Below are 23,111 nucleotides of genomic sequence, written 5' to 3' on the forward strand. Positions count from 1 at the left end.
TTTTACAGCATTGGACCATTATAAACACCCAGAGCGGGGAAGGAAGCCGCTCTCGATACTCAAGTAATCCTTATAGAGCTCTAGGAAGAGGGGCTTCATACCAGAGCCACTGCTGATGCGGCCGCATGTTTTTGAACAGAAAAGGAGTTTGCGCGCAGCTGCCGTGTCGCAGCCTTAACTTGAACGTCTACAGAGTTTTTCTTTCCTGTTTTACTCCGCTTTCAGCATTTTAACCGAAGAGAGTTTCTTCTGCTATGGTTATTAGAGGACACTAGTTTTTCCAGATATTTCTTTCTTTTTTCTTTTTTTACATTCCTGTTTCCAGTTTTTTGTATCCAGATGTTCAGAGAGACTTGGAGGCTGGCACAGTACCACACCATGAGGTCGATGGATCAAGGTACTGCTGAAGTGTTGTGATTATCTGGTAATCAACCCATTTGATTTTTAATTTATAGACTAGTGTTAACTAGTGTGTTCATGCCTGAAATGCTGCAGTCATTTGTCGGCTGTCTGTCTAACATTTCGGAGACAGCTGGGATGTTGATGTTTGGCGCTTTAAATCAGCATACAGCGCGTGCTTTTGAAATCACGGTCGCCTACAAAGTTTTGATTGCCATTGAGAATTACTTGTTGGATTGCACGATGCTGATCGGGAGAAAGAAGGGCACTCTGCACAAGTCTACCAAATGCAACGTAGCAAAGACCGATAGGCTCATGCAGAGATTGATTTTCTCATCAGTTAATGAAAACTTGAAGATGCTATCGTCTTCATTAAGGATTTAAACAAATAAGCCTATAATCAACGATTTAATAAAGTTGTGATTTCTATATAACACCACCAACGAGATCAGAAAAATTAAAGTTTACTGCCGTTGTTTAGCTTTTTGCTGACAGAGCACATGCTACCGGTGTAAGGAACGCCCTGGTATGCGTGCTGCGTCGTGCGTAAATCCGGGGATACCCTCAGGAGAACCCGTGGGTTTTCAGTGACAATAAAACAGTACGTCACTACGAAATCCAGTCCGGGACAGGATTTATTGTTTGACGAGATAATGCATCAGATAAAATAAACGTTTATATTTTCAGCCATCTATCCTCTTTAATCTAAGTCCACGCAAAAGCGATGCACAACCGCGTTTTAATGGTAACTCAGCTTGACAGGTGTCGAACATAGTCGGCACCCTGCTATGTCACCATGTCAAACACCCGGGGGCAGCAACAGGCTGTGTAGCCCGTCAAATCAGTATTCTGTTTGATCTGAGCAGTTAATTCACGTCCAAACTGCACTTGCGCTTTTTGTTGTTTGACGCATCAGCATAGAGAGAAGGCGTGATCGGACTCTCGGGGATGAACATAAAGAGTTTGTATTCAGTGTGTAAATAGACCCGCCTCCGTACGAAAATAACCGCGGCGAACTGAACAGGAAACGTGTGCGCTTCACCTTCTGCTGCTCACCGATGCATGAATTGACAACAGGTTCCCCAAATCCACATCTACACCGCAATTCGCCGTCCACGTCCCTGCCGCTTCGTGTGAACTCAGAGGAGTAGTTAGGAAAAAAATAGACAGATGACCTCCTTTTACGACGAAAAAGATTTGGTGGAAGAGCTCAGTCGAGTCAGCTGCCCCGATGAGGATTTGCAGTTTGAGTACCTGTTTGAATATGAGCCGCCGTGCAGTGACTTTGCAGGGGGGCACCAAGGTTTGTCCGAGACTTTTCTTTTTGGCACTCTGAGTTGGCTTGCCTTTCTCTTTCTCTGCTGTGTTGACCACTAGCGAGGCCTTTAAAGTTGCTTAATGTGAATGAAATGAAAAATGAGGAAGTAAAGTTGACTTCGCAATGAGGATTCTGACGCCTCGCCATGTGAAAAAAAAAGAGTCAATATTTCAGCTGATAACTGTATACTTGAGCTAAAAATAACCTGTGTTGTTTTTGAAAAGAAACACGTCTTTGATTAAGATTCATTCATTCATTGAGTGATATTGGTAAAGAAAAACATGCGCTTTTCTTTAAAAACAAACATATGCCCGTTTCTCTTTCAAATGTGTGCATTGTAATAAATGTAAACATTTTGTTCCCTGCAGATGACTCCAACCTTGGACCCCCAAAAGTCCTCAGTCCTGAATCTGAGCAGGCTTACCCCTTGGAGGAGACCTCACCCTATGGTATCAAGTCGTGCAGCCCCGCCTACAGTGAGCACATCGAAGTTCTCACAGGATACGAGAACCAGGAAGCCAGAAACTACCTGGACAGTACCCGACCTGCAGCCTTGAGCCCTCGCATTGAAATCACCCCCTCACGTGAGCACTACAGTCATGGTCGGGACTCTCTGCAGAACCACCATCTAAACATTAGCCCCAGACCTACCCTTACTGTCCCGGGCCATGAAAACCTTGCCTACCGTGAGCCCCAGTGCCTGAGTCCTGCCAGCAGCAATTCCTCCACCAGCTGGCACTCTGAGAACTATTCTCCCTGGGCGTCACCTTGCGTCTCCCCAAGCAGTGCGCAGAACCCTGGAGATCTCTGCCCTCGATTGCAGAACATCCACACTGGTTCCCCTCGCACCTCCCCAGGCACCTCTCCTCACACCAGCCTAGGTGACGACGGCCTCGGACCCCGTTCTCCCTCACCAAGACCAGGCTCTCGCTCCACCTCCCCACAGGGAAAACGCACCTACGACATGTACAGAAACCCAGGATTAATCCCTGGGCACCGGTCCCGCAGTCCTTCCCCCAATAACGGCCATGAAGATCACAACATAGGCGCCCACTATACACACACCAGCCTTACTGATGCCATGAATGGTTTTGGCACCAATCATCCAAACCTGGTTCCCACTAAAATAGTGAAGACATCCAACCAGGTTTACACTCTGTATCCAGAGAATCATGGCGATGGGAACTACATGGTGTCCTGTGATCAGGACATAAAGACCAAACCTGCTGCAGAGCCTTTCTTTGTTATTCCTTCAGTCTGGCCCAAGCCTTTGGTTTCCAGCCTCTGCAGGTAAATTGGCCATGAAGTGAGGCTTCACTCCGATAAGCTCCCACTCTCCATGTGTGTTTATTTATGCAATAATTCTATAATTTTATGAATAATTAATATTTTGCAGCATCCCTGTGGCTTCTCTCCCACCGCTGGAATGGCCGATTCCTCGTCGCACCGACCAGTATGAACTGCACATTGATGTGCAGCCTAAACCACATCACAGAGCTCACTATGAAACAGAAGGAAGCAGGGGTGCAGTCAAAGCCCCCACGGGAGGACATCCTGTTGTGCAGGTATGGCCAAAAGCATCACTATAAAAAAATTAAGTAAAATTCTTAAGCCTATGATTTATTTTTAAGTACTAAATCAGTAAATATGAATAAATCTGTTTTTTACTTTGGTGAATAACCATATGAAGTCATGTTGTCAGGGTTATTCATAAAAGTGCACATTCATAGTTATTTCCATTCCCATATTTTGGGCTCTACTTCAGTAGTCTAATGATTCACAGCTAAACCTAATCCTTATTTTTCTTATACTGGTCTGCCAACTTTCTTCCGATTGGCTGGCCCTTGTAAACAGGAGGTTTGAACACGGGTGGAGATTCTGTGTTCACATACAGAGCTGTGTGCCTCAAATCGTTGTATTACAGGTGTCCGTTTAACTGACATCATACAGAACCAAGCACAGAAAAAAGTGCCTAGAACGGTTTCTAGAGCAGTCTGAATTCTGTTATCGTCCACCGCTGTGACAGTATACACAGCAGCAAAGTAAGGAATAAGGAAACTAGTAACAGTTCCGCTTTAAATTAGCCGTCCAGCTCGAGAGCCTCAGGCAACCCTGGTGGGAGGGCTTGCGTGTAATAGTATTTCCTACTCATTATACACTCGGCGGTAGTGGTGGTATTGTTGCCCGGGGTCATCTGTATGAAAATGAGTCTGTGTTAGTTATTGTGGCTACTGTCATGGCACCTCTCCATTTTTTTTCACTTTCTAAAACAAATTGAAATAGTTGCTGTAACCCCAGAAAAATGACGCATTGAAACCAGGGTGCACACTCAGGACAACCCTCGGGTCACTCATCAACTCTAACACTCAGATTTTTTTTTCTTTTTAGTGTTAAAGCTTAAAATAGTCTGCAATAGTGCACCTTCGCCGTATGGTTTTAACCACATGTACATATTTGTTCTCATGCTGTTCTGACTTCCTCTTGCACTCTGTGTAAGAGGTTTTGACTGTGTGGTTCTTGCGTTAGCTGCGTTGAAGTATCGAAGCGTTCAGCCCCTATGTGTAGAAACTGAATACGGCCTGTGGTTATAATGATTGCAGACGAAAATGAAAAATACTAATATTTTAGTTTTTCTCTAGTCACAAAATAAGATTCAAATATCCACTTTAAAATTAGCCTTGACACAGTTACAGCTGGGGTCCATAAATAGATACAACTTCCTTTTCTTTGTGTTACTGTGGCAACATTTCACTGCTGTGTTTGTCTGTGACTGTGGGGACTTTGTGGAAATTAAGCTTCTAATGCTTCTTTTCCATTTTATGCCCATCCCCAAAGGCCTCACCCTGAGGTCAGTTCTGCCTGCTTTGCCGGCCAATCAGATGGTCAGGCCTGGCTAGCCACGGTTGCACTCCTTCACCTCCTCTTTCCCTTCCTCTGCCCTTCTTTCACTCTCTGTCCCCCCCCCCTCCCTCCTTCTCTTCTTCTCTTTGCCTCTCTCTAAGCTTCTTGCCCTCCACTTTACTTTTCCTACACTGCGCTCTGTCATGACTCACGGGTCCTGCCAATGCCATGACGACTGGCCGGCTGCTCACATGGCCTTTTGAGTGTTTGCAGTCAGCTTCCTTCTGTTTGGAGGGGAGCATGCTCATTCATGTTGCCATAGCTTCTGTTCACACTGAGCAGCTGCTGTCAAGCCTGACAGTTGCATCCACTGAGATGATAATTTCTTCAAACAAGTTGATTTTTTTTTCCCTGACCGCAGTTAAACGGAGCTCTTTTGAATGGAAATTATGTTTCGAAACAACTTTAAATTAACTTTGCGTGTTGCAGGCTAATGGCAGAGGGACCCGAAGCCTTTTTTTTTTCCATTACCCACAATCCAATTCATGTTTGTGCTCTATGATAAAGGTTATGCACTACACAGTTTGCATAAAAACAGCATTTAGATGCAAGTTGATGCTTTGTGGTTTTTGCAGGTTTCCTTAGGAGGCAGTCACAGGTTAAAAGTAGCATCTTGGTCTTTTCATGTTCGCGGTTTAATCAATATGGTACTTGTCATTTCAGCTAAACTTTAAAAGATAGAATCCCCGCTTAATCCTTCATCCCATCAGAAAGAACAAGCACAAGGCCGTAGGATTTGAGCTCTCTGCTGGCTTCCGTTCAAGGCTGCAGAAAAAAGACTCATGTGTTTGCACGTGGGTCTGACACAGATTTGCCATCACTGGGGGGGGGGGCAACAACATCTGGAAATGCAGAGTTAGAGAAAGCGGTTATGGAGAAGCACAACCAGTTAAACGTGACTGAAATATTTCCTTCGTACTGTATCTCTGCTTCCTTGCTTTCCAGAGGATGCTTTAAGTTAAAAAAAGAAAAGAAAATGACTGAGTGCTATTTCTTCGTTTACAGTTACATGGCTATAGAGGCAAGGAGCCTCTTGGCCTGCAGATTTTTATCGGTACAGCTGACGAGCGCATCCTCAAGCCTCATGCCTTTTACCAAGTCCACCGCATCACTGGCAAAACAGTTACGACCACCAGCTTCGAAAAGATTATCAACGGCACCAAAGTCCTCGAGATCCCGCTGGAGCCAAAGAACAACATGAAAGCAATGTGAGATAAGCATAGTGTCCACTTTTAAACCCCAGATCTGTCTTTTCGCAGTCTAATGTTTTAAATATTAAAGTTCTGAACATTTCGTTCTCGTCGCAGCATCGACTGTGCTGGGATCCTGAAGCTCAGGAACGCCGACATCGAGCTGAGGAAGGGCGAGACGGACGTCGGTCGGAAAAACACCAGAGTCCGACTTGTGTTTCGCGTGCACATACCTCAGCCCGGAGGACAGCATGTCTCTCTCCAGGTGGCCTCACATCCCATTGAGTGCTGTAAGTAGCTGCACACAATTACATTTAACAATATGTTTTATTTTTGCGTTATTGTAACTACTAATATCGTCCTGATAGACCATGAGCTTTTTGAATTTCAGCATGTGCACTTCCCATTGAGGTCAAACTGCTTTTCAAGAGTTAACAAAACTTCATACAAAACAAACATAAAAAAAAGAACCCACATTCAAATGAGTTTGGAGCTTGCCTGATAGTATGAAAGACCTCTTTATGCTACCAGGGCTTCCATCCAGTTGGTGAGCACAGCATGTGACAGTGTCTGTGTACCTGTTTGTATGTGCACAGTAGTAAAGTCTGTGTTTGGGTACATCAGCGAATGTGTACACAGTGTTATTAAAGCACCTGGTGTAATCAAAACTCAAACAAGAAGGGCCTTTATCTGGCTTTAATCAACACCCTGGTCAAGTGTTGCACCATCTGCTTGCAATATGCTCCTGCCATTGTAAAAAGTCATGATGCAGAATACAATATTATGTTGTAAGTATTTTTTTCCATCTGCTCGCGGATCACAGATAGGGAGAAACAACAGTTACTACCTCTTTTTTTTTTTTTTTTTTTTTTTTTAAAAGGTGAATTTCTGAAAAATCATTGTATGTGAAAACCAATCGAGCGTAAAGCAGCGCACAGTAACACCTGTGCTGCATCTGTCAGGCGTATTGTTAAGCAGAGGGTCAGTGATGGGGTGTTTGAGGAGATGAGGCACCTGCTTGTGTCATCCTCTTTGTTCTACCCTTTTTCAGTGTAGTAGGTTGAACCGGCCGATTTAAAGGTCAGCGGCGTGTTTGTCAGTAGCTCAGTTCCCATCAGTAAATGTGGAGATTCAGCTGAACAGGAGATACGGCTGAACTGATGACAATAGGGCACCAGTGAGGAACTGTCTTGTTTTTTTTTTTAAAAGATGAATAAATGAATACAAAGCTGATGGCTACGGGAATATTATCTGTTTCCCTTTAACATATACATATTACATAACATGTCCATTTCCAGTTAAGCAGGTGTATTTCTTTCCGCACGTTTGAGTATTGTATGCATTTTTGTATCGGCCTCATCTAAACGTTCAATTCGGTTCTCATATTTCAATCAACTGGAAATATTTGTCCGATTGAATGATTTGACTGCACAGCACATTTACAGTTTTTAGAGGTTGCATCATTCTTTTCGGTGTTAGTTTTATTTTGTTCTTTGTGTCTGTACGGTACTTGATTGTAAATGGGCTGAGACAGCAACAACTCCCCTTTGCTCTTGCAGGTTGTGATTTGACTGATTTTAAGCTTCGGCTGATTAAAACCGAAAGCACTGGGTGAGATTGTTGAATGACTCAGCATCAAATGTTTAGTGCCAAACACTGTCACTTCTTGGTAATGAGTTGTTTTGCATTTGTGAGAAATCAATAGTGAACTTTCAGATCATCTGTTACATGCTTTTTTTTTTCCTTTTCTGCAGTATTGGGCTATGACAAAAAATTGGTTATGTAGTCTGTGATCTGTCAGAGCTGGGGAAAACTGCCAATACCTGCTGCATAGCGTCCAAGTAACAGCATAGAAAGCAAAGAAGTTCACAAAAACAAAGAAAAACAGAAAATCCACACACTGGAGAAAGTGACACCAGTAGAAAGGCAGTAAATGTTGCATGCCACCCTTTTGTGTGTCCCTGCAGCTCAGCGTTCAGCTCACGAGCTTCCCATGGTCGAGAAGCAGGACATGGACAGCTGCTCTGTTCTGGGTGGCCAGCAGATGATCCTGACTGGGCAGAACTTCAGCTCCGATTCCAAGGTCATTTTTATGGAGAAAACACAGGGTAAGCGGCATTCCAAAAACATGCTTTGCTTTCAAACCAAATCAGTGACTGAATTCATAAAATCTTTGTGGTGTCTGTCGATTTGTCAATTCCACTGTTGCACAACATTGTGTGACAGTAACAACACGACACGAACGACAACTAATGAGTCATAATTGGCCGTGTCTGTGCACGAGGTCATAGCTGTTACGTGTCTTCGCTTTCATTTAATAGATGAATCTGCGTGAATTATTTGCATGATCTGAAGGATAACGCTGCTGCCTGACTTCCTTTTGACCTTTTCTCCCTCACCTTCATGTCTTATCAGTCACACGGGCCTCTCGTTATTTGATCAATGGTGTCACATAAAAGTTTGTTTTATTTGTTGAAACAAATGGACGGAACAAAAGGATTTATTTTTAGCAGCGAGGAAGTGCAGTAATTTTTCTTGCCTTCTGACATTTTTACGCCAGACTGAAGCATTTGTACTATGATTGGGAGCTTTTATGGTTCTTGTCTTAGGTCAAAGGTCAGAAGTTCTGTTGTTCTGGGTTTCCCTTATTTTGATTAAATGGCATCAATGCTGTATTTTTAAATCTACAGGCTACCTAAAATAAAACTTGGACATGCACATCGCAGGTGCTTCCCCTCCTCTCCTCCTCCTTCTTCTTCTTTGGGGTTCCCTGCTGCTGTGTTATGAAACAACAGCAATGGATAGTAATACAGAGATGGAAAAAGAAATCTTACAAAGAGGGGTTGCCGATGTTTTGAAGAGTTTGTGTATGACACAAAGTTCTGGATCAGTGAGGCTGTGAAATCCCTCTGAATCCCTCAGCTGCTATTGGCTGGAGCTCCCCTGACTCCTGTGCTTGGACAGGGAAAGCTGTACGGAGAGAAGGAAAGCTTCTCTGTCCAAGTAAATTTTCTTTCTCTGTTTCCAGCTCCATTCCTTGCCCCCTTTCCCCCCCCTCCACATGCAATTATCTCCAAAAGTACACGCAGTCAGGGGTATCCCTTGGAGTAGAATTGCAACAAAATGCAAATAAATAGAAATGCCAAGAAAGCAGAAATGGTCACGTTTTGTAGCAGTGGAGAAAGTTGATCATAAAAAGAAAGCTAAGAAAAAAAGTTGTCAACATGTGTGGAATCCCCCCTTTTCTCCTGCTGACTCATTTTAGCCATGTGTTATTAATTCACAATCTGACAGAGGGTTTCCCAACTGCACTCCAAACAGAACTCGCTGCAGCACATGTCCTGTCATGTGTTGGGGCATGTGGAGTTTACGTTCGCAGGCACATGTTGTTTTCAACTTTTGCACATAAATGACAGCTGCATTTAAATCTAATGAAGTGTGAGATAACGTAAACCTTCACCGCCATAGATATAATCCAAGGTGTTTCACCTTGTTACGTTACTATTTAGTCGGCTCAGGACGTTCAAAAGTCACATGTCTTTCCGAACAATGGAAGGCTGTATGTGTGTTTGGGGTAAACCTACCGATCCTCTATTGTTGGGCGTGCGTTGTGGGGTAAGAGGAAGTGGTTTCAAAAGTGATATCATCTCCAAGCACAAAGATGCCTTTTCTGTCGACATGAACTGTAACTCAAATGGGACTCGTGGGGACATACAGTAGATTTGTCTAGTAATGCACGTCCCTACGTTTGAATTGGTGAAATAAAATAAGCAAAAATACACTTGAAAAAGAAAGAATTTATTTCTCAATCGTTTTAGTTTCACCGGTTTCCAAATTTGCACGTTGTCAAGTACATCTGGAAGCAATCGACCTCACTTACCCTGTAGAATTAATTACCACATGTTCTTAAGTGTAATTAGGTTTTCGCTTTCTCTTTCCTTCTTTCTAGATGGGCAGCAAATCTGGGAAATGGAAGCAACGGTGGATAAAGACAAAAGCCAACCTGTATGTATTAAACATGACACTTAAATTCTGGATATCTACCCTTTAGTTCAAATAAATGAATCACTTTCAGTACATAATAGAGCATTGTCTTGTAGAGTATGCTGTTTGTGGAGGTGCCGCCCTACCGGGATGCATCTGTCTGCCATCCTGTCAAAGTAAACTTCTACGTCATCAATGGCAAAAGAAAGCGCAGCCAGCCTCAGCATTTCACCTACACACCACTGGCATGTAAGAATGCTGCTCAGCCTCTTTTTGGTATGCTTTTTTCACATACTGCTTTTAAAGAATTATATTTAAATGATTTTCGTGGTATTGTTCACAGCCATCTTACTCATTTTTTCCCCTCCTCAGCTCCATCCATTAAGACGGAGCCTATAGATGAGTATGAAGCAGAGCGCATGGGCTTTGCCATGCCTCAAATCTTGGGCTTATCTCCTCATTCCTACTACCATAGCCCACGTGGCATTCTCCACCCAGACAATGGCCTGGTCTCTGGCATGGCTCCCTGCCAGCGCCTCAGCTCCAGCCTTCCAAACCAGGATGCACGTTTCCAGCAGCAGAGCCCGGCCATCGTGTACTCACGTGGAGGCAAGAGTCTGAGTGGCAGCCCTGCTATGTGGCAGACCGGAGGGATGATGCCTGACCCCCACAGATCGGTCCTGGTCCACACGGGCTCCCCGGCTCAGTCTGTGGGGCCAATCAATGCAGGTCAACACCCCTCTATCATCCAGTTCTCTCCCACCAACCACCACCTGATCCGAGCAGGTGAACCTCAACCCCTTACTGGGCCTCAACCTGACAACCAGCAGATCATATACTGCGATAGCTATTCCCCACAGGCAGCTGCCACCCATTCACCCACACCCCCCCAGGTAGCAGTAACCCACCCGCAGCACTACCCCACCGTGATTCAGCAGCAGAAAGGCAGAACTCCAGCTGGGACGGGGCAGATGGACGCTTCGGCAGATGGACAGAGACGAGTGACTGTCAAGGAAGAGAATTTGGACCAGGCCTACCTAGATGATGGTGAGTGTAAGTTAATGCTTTTATACTCAGTGTGAGTGGTCAATTGCAGCTTGTGTCTGAGTCTCCAGATTCAGGGCCAGACAACGTGATCGATAGGTGCAGTTCCGATTTGATAAGATCCACTAACAAAGATATGACTTTTCCCAAGAACAATTCAAGGATATTTACAGTATCTCCTTTTCACATATCCTGATCCAGTCTGTGTGCTATAGTATTCCTCTGAACAAAGCCAGCAGAACAAACTCGCACTGTTAAAACAATCCTTGCCGGGAGGTGCAGTTATGTTCCATTCAAGGTGGAAATAACAGGGATTGTGAGTCATATGTTTATACTTGTGCTTGTCAACCCCACTACCCTCTGACAAAATTAATGTCAGGCCACATCCAGCAGCAGGCATGAGGTTATACCTCTTCCTTAGAATTTCTCCAAACCTCCAATCTTTTAAAATAAAACGAGCAGCTCTGAACGCGGTGCAGTATTTTTCTTACCTTTGGTTTTTGTCAGCCGGGTGGTTTTTAAAGTTAGACTTTGCTCGTCAATGCTCTGCTCCATTCAAAAATGCTCATTCTGCTGGTCGTAGGGGTTCATCTGGCACTGGCAAACATCAGGAAATGAGCTTTTTCATGCATTAAAGACAGGGCGAGAGGGAGAAAAAAGTGTCACTGTGCTGACCGCCCGGACATGTTGACACTGTTATGAAGTGAAAAACAACTTCCATGGCAACCATTGTCAAACAGTGGAACGTGCTGCCTGGGAGAACTGGGGAAAGCCTTTTTGTTTGTTATAGTTGGCCAGGATTTCTCCTTGGCCCTATGCCCCTCAATTCTGTCGGGGAGCCCACCAGAGGTTTAGGTTTTTTCCGACCACGGGATTCTGCCAATCTGGCACAAGAAATTCCTATTTGCAGCTGCTGTCCTCCAGAGATCCCGCCTGATCCCTGTAAGATAGCAGGAGGGTGGAGGGTAGTTCGCAGGAAAAGGGAAGGAGCTGTGTGTGTTTGCACATGTGCGTGCTTCAATGGAAAAAATGAAACGAAGAAAAAAGGCTAGCAATGGAATTTGTGTTTTTTGGATGGAACTTGCAGGATTTTCCTCCACAGTAAACAGCAACAGGGCTGTGAGCTGGTGAATTAACAAGGAGTTAGAGAAATGGTCAAACTGGGGCCCTCTTTCATCCTCCCATCATCAAAAGCTGATGACGGTCAGTCATTTTCCCCAGGTGCCCCTGCTTGAGTTTAACTTTAACCCTTTATCTCATGAAAACTACTTGCAGTTCCTGGGATTAAAAACTGTCTTTTATTAATCTGAGCGTCAAGTGATTTTACAATTTTCAATATGACAATGCCAGTTCTATAAGTTCACACCATTCCTGAATGTAAAAACCTTATTAACCTTATGTAGCATTTGTAGCTCAATTGCTCTGCCATTGTCTTATCACTCCCAACAGATGACATGCCACCTACGCATGCCATCATTGCTATTTAGTGAGAAAAAGAGGGGGGATTACCCAAGAGTCAAAACATTTTTAGGGGGTGAGAAGATAGGTGAGGCAGAAAAAATCCCTTCCAGTTTGAGTGGAAGGTTGTTGAAGTTTGATCCTGACCGCATAACACTCATTTATGTTAGGTAAAAAAGTGTTTTATAGCCCTAAGTGAGATTGTCAACATTACTCATCAAGCCATGTGTTAAAGTCTATAGTCATTTTTGAAAAAGAGGTGATGCCACATCCTGGTATCGTCACACTGTTGTGGTCCGTAACTGTCACATCTCAGAGGGACTTTAAAGTGTGTCAACTCCAGAGACGAGTGTTGAATGAAAACCCGCTATTTGTTCTCTTACAAAGTGTGGCTTCTAATTTCTCCCATGCAGAGGGCTTGAATTTTTATGCCCTTCGAAAAGTTCCCGTGCCCTCTGCTGGTATTCAGACGTGACCGTTCTTCTGTTGACTGGTATTTATTTACATTATCTAGTCAACTTGGTGAAAGATGCCTGTCAGAGCCTGCCTTGTCATGAACCGCAAAGGTCAAGAATCACCCCCATCAGTTACTACATATCATATAGTTTGTCAGAGCAAAAATAGAACAACTGGCACAGCGTACAAAGGCTGAAAGTGACAGATTTGGTGGGTGTGGAATAAAGCCTGGAGGCAGTGGAGCAGGTGAAATTGTTCCAGCAGGTAGAGATCAGCGCAGGAAAGATAAAGCACATAGCAACAGCCTGGTGGACGTGCATTAGTCTCAGCTCACTTACATCTCATTTGAAAGACTTAAAGACTCAATCGCGCCCTTCCAGATGCGATTATGCTACAATACAGCTTTAAAATCTGCAGTCTGCACTGTGTGTAATACGAATACGGTAATGCGAATTGTTTTTTGTTTTTTTTAAACCTGTCCAGTCCGACATTTTTAGCAAGCAGAATCATGGTCTGAATGCTTCGTTGTGCCAAACACATTTTCTTTGCCAAGAGGAGCACTATAGACTCTCTGTTTATTTATTTTATTTTATTATTTGCATTAATATCAGAGTGGGTATTATGCTGGAGCAGACATGGGGGGAAGGCCAGGTTGGCTAAAGTAAGGAGAAGGTGGTGGAGGAATAGAAAAAGAGGAAAAAGGGGTGGGGGCGACAAAAGTCTATTCAATTCAATTTTATTTATACAGTGCCAAATCATGGCCCTTTATATTGTAAGGTAGACCCTACAATAATACATACAGAGAAAAACCCAGCAATCATATGACCCCCTATGATCAGGCACTTTGGTGACAGTGGGAAGGAAAAACTCCCTTTTAACAGGTAGAAAGCTCCAGCAGAACCAGGCTCAGGGAGGGGCGGCTGCCGTGACTGGTTGGGGTGAGAGAAGGAAGGCGGGACAAAAGACATGCTGTCTAGGATGAATCTAACAGACATGCTGGGTCTCCAACTGCTGCATCAGCACCTGAAAGACAAAACAACCTCTGTTTGTTTTGTCTTTCAGGTGCTGAAAATCTGCAGTCTGCACTGTGTGCAGTACGAATACAGCAAGGGAGTAATTTATTTTAATTCAAACTGCTCCTGAATGCTAATGTGCAACAAAATGTATTAAACCAAAAAGGATTTAACACCTATAAAAAATCTTCTTTTTTTTTTTAACTTAAGGCTCAATCTGACAGTTGGACTCTCATAGGAACAGAAAATGAATTATGGAGAAAATGTCTTCATGCAAATCAGATTCAAATCGGTCCCTTCATGCCAGCGTCAAGAAAAATAACAATAACACTCGCGAGCAGGTTTTTTCACTGTGTGTGTGTGTGTGTGAGCTTTGGTTGAAAATGCAAGCTTGTCACTCTAAGTGCTGACACACCAGAACTGTAGTTAGAATAGCAGTTAGATGTCAGTCCGATCCCTCCACTTTCTCTTTTCAGTGGATGTGTTTTTAGCTTCAGTGTCATTGCAGTGAAATAAGAGCTTCATTTAAATAGATTCGGTCATATGAAAATATTAAAAATACTGTATGTCCAAACATGTACACTGTATGAACATGCAGATACTTGCAGATGCACAAACGCACACATTCCAGCTCACAACAGGCAACTGAGTCAGCTACTGTACAGAGTTTCCCCTTTCTCTCCCTCCCTTTCTCTCCCCTCTCTTCCCACCTTTGGTTGGTAAACAGTCCAGCTCATTGGTATAGAACTCAGGAGCCAGACACTCACCTATTGAACAGACTAGTCTGAGTGTTCCCTAGGCCTGCCTCAAATTGCCAGTGTGTGCCAACCCTTCATTCGAATCAGTAAAGCCCCACTGTATGTTGCTCCTCTGTGGCACTCTTGCTCCTTCTCTAAGCTGGTTTTATACTCAGGAAAAATCCTGTGGCACTGCTGGATAGATGAAAGTTTCTTTAAGGCATTGGGTGTCAGAGGGAATTCCACTACAGACTAAAATAAACAGGGAGGCCGATGTTGTGACGGCAGCAGAGCATCCAGTTTGGCTACTCCTGCAGTGCTGGAAGTCTCAGAAGCTGCTTTGGCTGAAAAAATGCACTCAGCGCTGAGCTGCTCTTTCACAAAGGAAGACAAGGGAGAGGCTGAGAGAAAGAAACAAAGACTGGGTTAAGGTTAAAGGTACTTTAAGTTTGAATTAGAATTATAGTTTGTATCCCCTAAAAACCACACAACACTCCACCAAAAATGAGTCAGAAAAACAAACCAAAAAACATAACACGACTCTTCCTAGCTTCTAATATATTTTGTGGTCTTCGGTTTGCTCTGTGCCTGCTCAGAAGTGCAGCTGTGTGGGTGAGATAATGTCAGACATTGTTTTACATGAGCTTAAATGTAGTCGCACCCTTAGCTTTGACACTATGTAAATTAAAGATGGAAATAGAACATACACAGTTGGGCTGAACTGAGTTAATCTATCTTTATCTAAAGCAAGATGGCAGTTTTTTTTCTAACAGTGGTTAGAAAATCAGATTTGAATATTTCATATTCGTAGGTGTGAAGTTACAGAGGCAGCTTAATATCTTAATATATATCAACTTTTTTGTATTCTTGTCAATGGATAATTATTACATATGTAGCCCAATGAGCATGAGCAAGTCATTTTCTGTAAGGTTAGAAAGAAGGCAACTTATGTTAACCTTGGGTTCCCACAACACAATAATAACTCAAATGTTTCATTCATAGATGACATTTTATTGGGTTCATGTATGATTTGCTGATTTCACAGACACTGAAATACCAACTTCAACAGTAACAGTAAATGGCATAAAAAAGTACATATTGCAACGTACTATTTTGTGTATTAGGAATAACAAGTCATGAAAATTATGACTTTTGTGCCATACACAAAAATGCAGATGTCTCACTATCTGGATCCTGCTGCTGTAGCACCGCACGAAGCTGCAGGTAGTTAATAAAATCAGAGGAAAGACTCCTACAAACAGCTGTAAGCCAAAAACTCGCTCAGAGCAGAAAAACCCAGCATGTTTTTTATTCGAGTGGCATGAAATTAAAGGTAAAAATGTGTGTGAAAGTTGGGTATCCTTATAAATGACACAAGTAAACATATTACTCCTTGTTTGGGTTCTTATAAAAAAAAAATGACTGACAGCTTAGGTGACTGGTTAGCATGCTTTTATTCCCTAAACTAAGCTAATTGGCTCACGACTGTAGTGGGTTTCTTGTTTACCCTGTTAATAAGGAGGCATATTTCCTAAATAAAACATCTGACTAAGGTGTATTTAATGAGGAATACCAAGTCAAACAGAATCAGAAGCATCCTTTTAAAAAAGAATGAAAAAAACAAACTCTAGCAGAAAACTCTGCAAACCTGACAGACTGCTATACGAACTACGCTAGCTGGATAATCACATTTTAACGGTTCAATAAGCCAATACTAAAATGAAGGCTATTACCATGGTTACAGAATCACAGGCATAATATGCTCTGTAATGGCTTTGTCACAGGCAAGAAGCTTTTTTTGGTCCTCTTTGAAATACTTTTATTACTCATCCGTCCTAATGACTTCCCCGGGGCATAGTGGAAGCAGTGGCACCAGCCTATAATGTCTGAGAGCCAGAGTGTACACAGTAGGCTGCCAGATAAACACCACAGCTCAACACAGACGGCATGGCATTTGTGAAGCAGTGACATATTACACATAGTCATCATTCCTAGCTTCTTAACGCTGAACTACCTAAGCAGGCAGGAAGTTTAAGTAAGACTATACAGCAAGTAGTTACACTTCCTTGTCTCTACTATTTGGCTGTTTTACTCAGCAGATAAAAACAAAACTCCATGAACTCAAACCTGTGCTGCTGAGAGAGATAAACAACTGCACCTATTATGTGTGTATTTATTATTATTTCGAATGCAAGTTGTATGCCCCCCCACACACACAGTGCTCCTATTTTTAGAGCTGTGACACCATGAAAGTTTCCATTTCAACCCCCTTCCTCTGCTGTCGGTGTGTGTTTACACACACTTGTAATCGGCTGAGCAACAACCAGCAATTGCTTGCTACCTCTAGAGGTTACTCTATATAAATGCAGCATTTGTCTACCCTCCATCGACGCCCTTCACAGGATATCAGTCAGACTGTAAATGTTCTCACTGAGGAATATTTCCAATAGGAATGTTATCAATGTCACTGTTTTACGTTGTCAGGAAGGCATTGTTTTCTTATCATTTGGAAATTTCTTTGTGAAACTGATCGCGTCAGTGTCTGATATTGGCGTCTTTATTTCTCTTGCAGTGAATGAAATCATAAGAAAGGATCTGACGGGCGTTCAGGCCAGAGGTCAGACATAGAGGAGGGACTCCAGCAGGAAATGACAACATACCCTTACCCCCCCCACCCCGCCGACAAACAAACAAACAGACAGACAGACATTAACGGGCAGTCCATCGAGGTGACGCATTTCCACTACCAATCAGACCTTCTCTTCCTTATTTTCGCTACCCATGGTGATAGAAATATGGCTGCTGTGTTTGTTTTGGATGTTTTCCTGCCATAAACATTTGGCAAACAGAAGATTTAATTTGACCCGTAATGTCTGCCATCAACACCCGACAGGTTTCCAACAGATAACACCACTGAGGAAAGGCAGAAAATTGTGCCTTACGTTGTTCATGATGTTTTTCAGGTGGAAACACTGTTTATAACCAAAGAGAAAAAACATAAAATGTTGAAGTCCACAAACAGCATAGCCATAATGTCCAGACAAGAAAGCCGCACCGGTTTGCCTTATCATAAAAGACGACATCAACAGGTTAATGTCGCGATGTAAAGTCATCACACGTACAACGTTCTTTGTTTTTTGGTCATTTTTTCCATCCTTTGTGCACAAAGTGCGTGTTTTGTCTTTTTGTATGTATTTTTTTACATGTAAAGATTGACCAAAGCTTACGTGTTGATCATCTCATTTTAAGTGCAGTTTTCTTGTGAAGCGCACACTGCTGCCTTAAGCATATACAAATGAACTGTTGTGACATCTCCTAATATGCACTGTTTTTCAGAATGGGATTTCAATGTTTATTATTATTATTTTTATATATTATTTGTGAATAATGCACCGTTTCCTATTCATATAGTATATATTCAATTATATCCAGGTGCCAAGATATCTTTATGGGGACGTGTGCTTCATTTTGAAATGATTTCCATGCACAATAGTTGAGGTTTTATTTCCCAATATTGCAGCTAACAATCTAACTTAAGTCTCACTCATGCAAACTAAAGTGAGATCATTTGATTTAATTTGATATTTTGTTCTTTTTTTAAAAATTGTAATAACAACTCAGCAACAAAATGTCCAAAGTTTAAACTGTGTATTGTTTTGTGAATAGCTGCATTTTGAATTTATCCACAATGGCCATCATTATGCTTGGAGCTAATTGCCTGTCTATTCAGAACTATTGTGCTTGCAGATGCAAAGAGCATAGAAATTATTTTCTGTAATTGCCATAAAACATAAGCACAAAATAGCTATACAGTCAGGATTACCAATGTGCTCATATATCTCGCCTTAAATAGAAAAGCACAAGTTTAAGTGTAATTCTGAGCGAACAGTAGTACATTAAATACAAAGTGCCAGTTATGTAACTCTAAAGCAGTAAAATTACATTAAAGTAAAATGTAGGCCTGAGTCGCAAGAGTTAGCACTTGATGTGGACCTATTTGATAGAAAATAACTATATTTTGTTATATTCGTAAAGCTAATATTGATCATTTAAGGATATTTCTCATTGAGCCAGTGCAGTACAAGTGCATCTGACATTTCTTGAATGTAATTTGTATGAAACACCTTTTTCCCCTTTTGTGTAAATAGTAAATAAAGCGTTAAGAGAAGTAATTTGTTGTCATATATCATTTTCTCTCTTTTTCTTTAGAATACACATATGTTGTCTTTGTTTTATTGCCATGTATCTGTAATCTGAAGGGATTTACATTAACCTTACCTATAGTAGTTTTATAGTATATTTTTGTCTGTCTTATTATTTTACATCCTATGGTAATGGAAATGTTATTAATACTGTCTTATTCAATTTTCTATGATGAGAATTGTCATCAATCTGTTTGAGCCTTTGTGCCTCTAAAAAATTTAAATTAAATAATAAAAAAAACCTATTGATGCCATTTTTGTATTCCTGAATGAAGCAATAAATAATCCCGCCACACATTATGATGGTGTTTGTTTAAATGTGTCACTTTTCCTATTAATGGAGTGAATGAATAATTTAACATGCATTTAGATTCTGATCAACCTTAAATATTCTGGGCATATAAGCTAAAACGGTCTCTTCATTTTCGAGAGGAAAATTGTAAATTAATAGACCCAAAGAAGACAGTGACTCATCAACTACTCCCTTCCTGTACTGCGCCAGGGACAGATGTAGTCCTATTCATCGGAGACTCTGTATGTTTGCTAATAGCTTATACGGAATGAAAATATCCAGAACTCGACCCTTTGAATGTCATGCGGTATTTACACGGGCACACGTGAGGGAGGACAGTACACACACAGTTTTGAATCCTCCTTCAAATAACAAATAACAACAAGAAGGGGACTCACATGCTACCCCGAGGCTGCAGTTTCTATGGAGATAGCTTGTTTGGTGTTCGGCCCTTTTTCGGGAATAGGGCTGTGTGAATGAACCTTGTGTTCAGGAAGTCTCTGGATATGACATCATCATGGGTGAAAAAGAAGCACGTGGGCTTCTCTGCATGAGGCGTCTGCGGCCCACTCGCGCACAGATATGCCTGGATGACTAATGTGCCCTTTAGCACTCTATGGTGTAATGAGTTTGGAGTGCATACAGATTAACTGTGTGAAATCGGTTAAGAATGAAATACATGATGAGCATGGCATTTCATTCAGCTCATTTTTGTGTTATTTCCAAAAAAAAAAAAAAAGCGCTCTGAGATCATCCTCACAAAAAGGCCATCAAGCTCAACTGAGCACAAAATTTATATTTTGTTAACTGCAAATGAAACGCCACACTTAAATCCAGATTTAAAACATGCCCAAGTCACAACTGGCTAATTACTTCATTAGCCGGCCGTTTAGGTGCATTGATATGGCGTTAAAATATGAGTAAATATGGCAGTGGAAGCTGCTGAGCAACAGTTGTGTGGAATAAAGGTGGCTTTATCCTCTTGCAGACACTTTGAAGACTCATTTTTTCAGACATGAGTCAGTGTCCTGGGCTTCAGGTGAGTAACTGCTCCTCGTAGTATTGGGTTTAGTGGGTGAAAAACTTTAAATGCTATAAAAAATAAAGACCATAATTAGACATGATCCATTTTGGCAATATTATGGTTTTATTTAAATTAAATATGCTTTTGATTATGTCCATTTAGCAGAACTTAAAATGACCAACTTTTAATCATAATCTCACTTTGACTCAGGTGAAACACAGATTGGGAAATGACCTTAAAAAAGATTAAATCTGGTATAAATATCGCGTATCCCAGCTAAAAATGATGAAACATAACATGCACAATTTATAGCTTGTATTACAGTGACAGCTAGTGAGACCAGAGAAAACTAAAAGTAAATGGTGAGCTCTGCTGATGTCCTGCAGAGGGAGACAAGAACTTGTGAATGGAGCTCTGAAACAGGAGGGGCTGTTTGACAGCTCTCCACTGGAATCAAGAGACAGTTACTGAGGTACAGAACACAAGTACACTGTATTTGGAATAATGGGAATACTTCAACAGCGTGCTTTCTATTTTTTCAACCACTGAACTGGCAAATTCACTCACTTCAGAATTGAATTTAACGGGGCACACATGAGCAGCTCACAAAAGCTTCTTTGACAAAGCAGCTGCATGCTTAATTTAGCCTTTTAAATACATTTTATGATGTTATACCGTTCTGAAACCATTTTTGGCACCTAAACAGTAGATGCCGCAAATGCAGCTTATGAAATACAAATGCAAGTCTGAATCACATTGCTCTAAAAGGGGTTCAGTTTCCCTTGGATGAACAAAAAAGACTGAAAATTACATAAAAGAGCTGATGGGCAAAAATAGATTTGACAAACAGGAAAGAGCCTCTTTATGGTTAGCTAGAAGTGCACAGTTACAGATGTGTTTGGCATGGGAAATATACACAGCGGATGTCACTTTGTAATCATAACATAAGCCTAAATCATCAGTGTTTCAAGGACTCTCAGTGATAGGTTAGTAAGAGATGTGTGTGCTGTGCAGACTGTAAAACATGCAGAAATGTAAGATGTATTGAGATCTACATTAGAAAATGAGCTGATCGTTGAGCACACTGCAATAACTAATTTAATACGTTAAAAACGTTAACAAATCTCTGCCTGGACAGTAAACTCCAGAGAATGGAGAATGAGAAGAAATACAATTAACGTGATTATTTATCTTCCTGCATAAACCGTATCAAACTGATTCAGAATAGTTGTGTTAGCTTAAAAAAATTAAGAGTCAGTGGCTGTTACATCAGGATACAAATCATGAACAAGACAAAAAATTAAGTCTTCCAACTAATTTACATGTATCTAACTCCTAAGTACAGTTCTGTCTATATATTTTTGCACATTTGTTGTATTCTTGCTCCTGTGTACCATCAACGTGTTTTAAATATAGCAATTAAGATATTATTGAAGTGTAGTCTTTCAGCTTTACATCAAAAGTCTTAACAAAGTCTATCTTAGGAATTATGGCCATTTTTATACATATCTGCCCATTTTCAGAGGCTCAAAAATAATTAGACAACTGACCAACAAGCAGTTTTATGGGCAGGTGAGGCCTGCTTCCTTGTTGTTTTTCTTTTATGCAGCAAAAGATCTAGAGAAAAGATCTAAATGCAGTTTCAAGTGTTGAAACTGCATTTAGACATGTCAGTGTTAGTGGGTGTGGGTGTGGGGGATCAGAGAGACAGCAAAAACCTTATGAGTGGCCAAATCAATAATCTGGTGCATTTATTAAAAGAAGGAACGCACTATTTAGCTCAATAACAAGCCAACAGTTAATGCAATGCATTAACTGTCTATGAATTGAACCTGAAAGTTTTTCACTTCAATCACATCTCCATTGTTTTATTTAAAATCCACTGTAGTGATGTACCAAGGCAAAACCTCTAAAAACTGGCCATTCTCCAAAAATGTATGGACCTAACTGTAAAAAAAACAGCATGACATATATTGTATGTGTCTGTATGTAACTTGTATATGCTATATTCTATTAGATTATTCTCCACCTATGTGACAACTCAACTGAGCGTCCATGGCTATAGTGCATAAATGTCAAAGGGAATACTTGCAGGGGCAGAAACCAGTCAGGTGAGGGCCACGACCTGAGTGTGTACACTTGTTTTCAAGAGTCATTAAAAGTTGAACGCCTGTGGAACTTGTTAAATGTCTAAGTGTTTTTAAAGTTATGTAGTGACAGTAAGATGGGGTGAGTGCTGAGCACCTCAGTTTTGGAAGTCTTGAAGAATTGTTGGAAACTGTGGAGTTGACTACGGTGAGAAGCGCTCACAATGAAACTCTACATACAAATAACTGTTAGTAATTTATAAAAATGCACAGAGCAAACTGTTGATGTAATTTAATAATATAATAATATTAAACTTAACCCCTAGAGGTTACTTGCTCTTGTTCGATGTGCTTCAAATTGTTATTTGACGCCAACCAATAAATTAAGAATACAAATTTGTTATAAGATGAACAGTGAAAGGGGATGTTATTTTTAAATGCCAAACAGTGATACAGTTAAATGCTTTGCTTTGTTTTAGGTGCGACTGGTTTGGTTACTGGGAGTCCACTCAGTTACAGGGTTGGTTTTTGGCTAGTATTGTTCTTTTCAAAGGTAAAATACCATCAGTGTTCCACCAGTGGGCGGCTGGCTTCCTGGCTGTGGTACAACTGTCTGTCCTCTCCTCTGTAGTCTCTTTTAGACTTTTAGTGTTTGTTCTCTGGAGCTGACTTGACAAACAGAAGGTTTATATTCTGCATTACTCATCAAGCAATTTGATACCTTATTTGATACCTCGATGTATTACCTAACATCCTCAAATTATATTTTGCAAAACACCTTCAATACATTAATGTGAAAATCCTGAAAGAACTGTATAATGCCTCAGGCTGCGTATCCTTGCATTCAAGGCAAATGAAACAAAATAAATGCTTTCTCAGTTGTGCAGATCAAGGCCAAAAACATCCACAGGCGGACTTTAATAGTCTATTAGACTTTATGTTTTGTCATCACTGGACAAAAGAAATCAATAATAACCTTTCAGCACAGTGTAATTTAAGTGCTCTG

At 41.4% G+C, this 23,111-nt stretch overlaps 1 protein-coding gene across 4 annotated transcripts; it reads left to right on the forward strand.

Annotated features, from left to right (window-relative positions):
* Positions 1-18,987, forward strand: nfatc2a (nuclear factor of activated T cells 2a). 4 transcript variants are annotated; one of them, XM_085394277.1, is made up of 10 exons: positions 1-397; positions 2,086-3,007; positions 3,114-3,282; positions 5,624-5,826; positions 5,926-6,098; positions 7,776-7,916; positions 9,758-9,813; positions 9,909-10,068; positions 10,165-10,845; positions 17,073-18,987. In XM_085394277.1, exons 1-10 carry the CDS (start codon positions 340-342, stop codon positions 17,126-17,128), a joined length of 2,619 nt encoding a protein of 872 aa, XP_085250403.1. In that variant the 5' UTR covers positions 1-339; the 3' UTR covers positions 17,129-18,987. The 4 variants fall into 4 exon arrangements, with proteins under 4 accessions (XP_085250403.1, XP_085250400.1, XP_085250401.1 ...); XM_085394274.1 differs by lacking the exon at positions 1-397 and adding an exon at positions 1,034-1,702; XM_085394275.1 differs by lacking the exon at positions 1-397 and adding an exon at positions 1,034-1,702 and having other exon boundaries at positions 10,165-10,839.
* The last annotated feature ends 4,124 nt before the right edge of the window (positions 18,988-23,111 follow it).

Source organism: Rhamphochromis longiceps, linkage group LG20 (assembly GCF_057381845.1).
Source record: "Rhamphochromis longiceps isolate RC_006_pf linkage group LG20, R_longiceps_female_GT1.1, whole genome shotgun sequence".
NCBI lineage: Eukaryota > Metazoa > Chordata > Actinopteri > Cichliformes > Cichlidae > Rhamphochromis > Rhamphochromis longiceps.

What these genes read in the sequence shown, in the direction of transcription:
- nfatc2a (XM_085394274.1), top strand. Translation starts at nt 1,570, where the DNA reads ATGACCTCCTTTTACGACGAAAAAGATTTGGTGGAAGAGCTCAGTCGA. An exon ending in CTTTGCAGGGGGGCACCAAG is followed by an intron (nt 1,703 to 2,085) that starts GTTTGTCCGAGA and finishes TGTTCCCTGCAG; the next exon opens with ATGACTCCAACCTTGGACCC. An exon ending in GAGGACATCCTGTTGTGCAG is followed by an intron (nt 3,283 to 5,623) that starts GTATGGCCAAAA and finishes CTTCGTTTACAG; the next exon opens with TTACATGGCTATAGAGGCAA.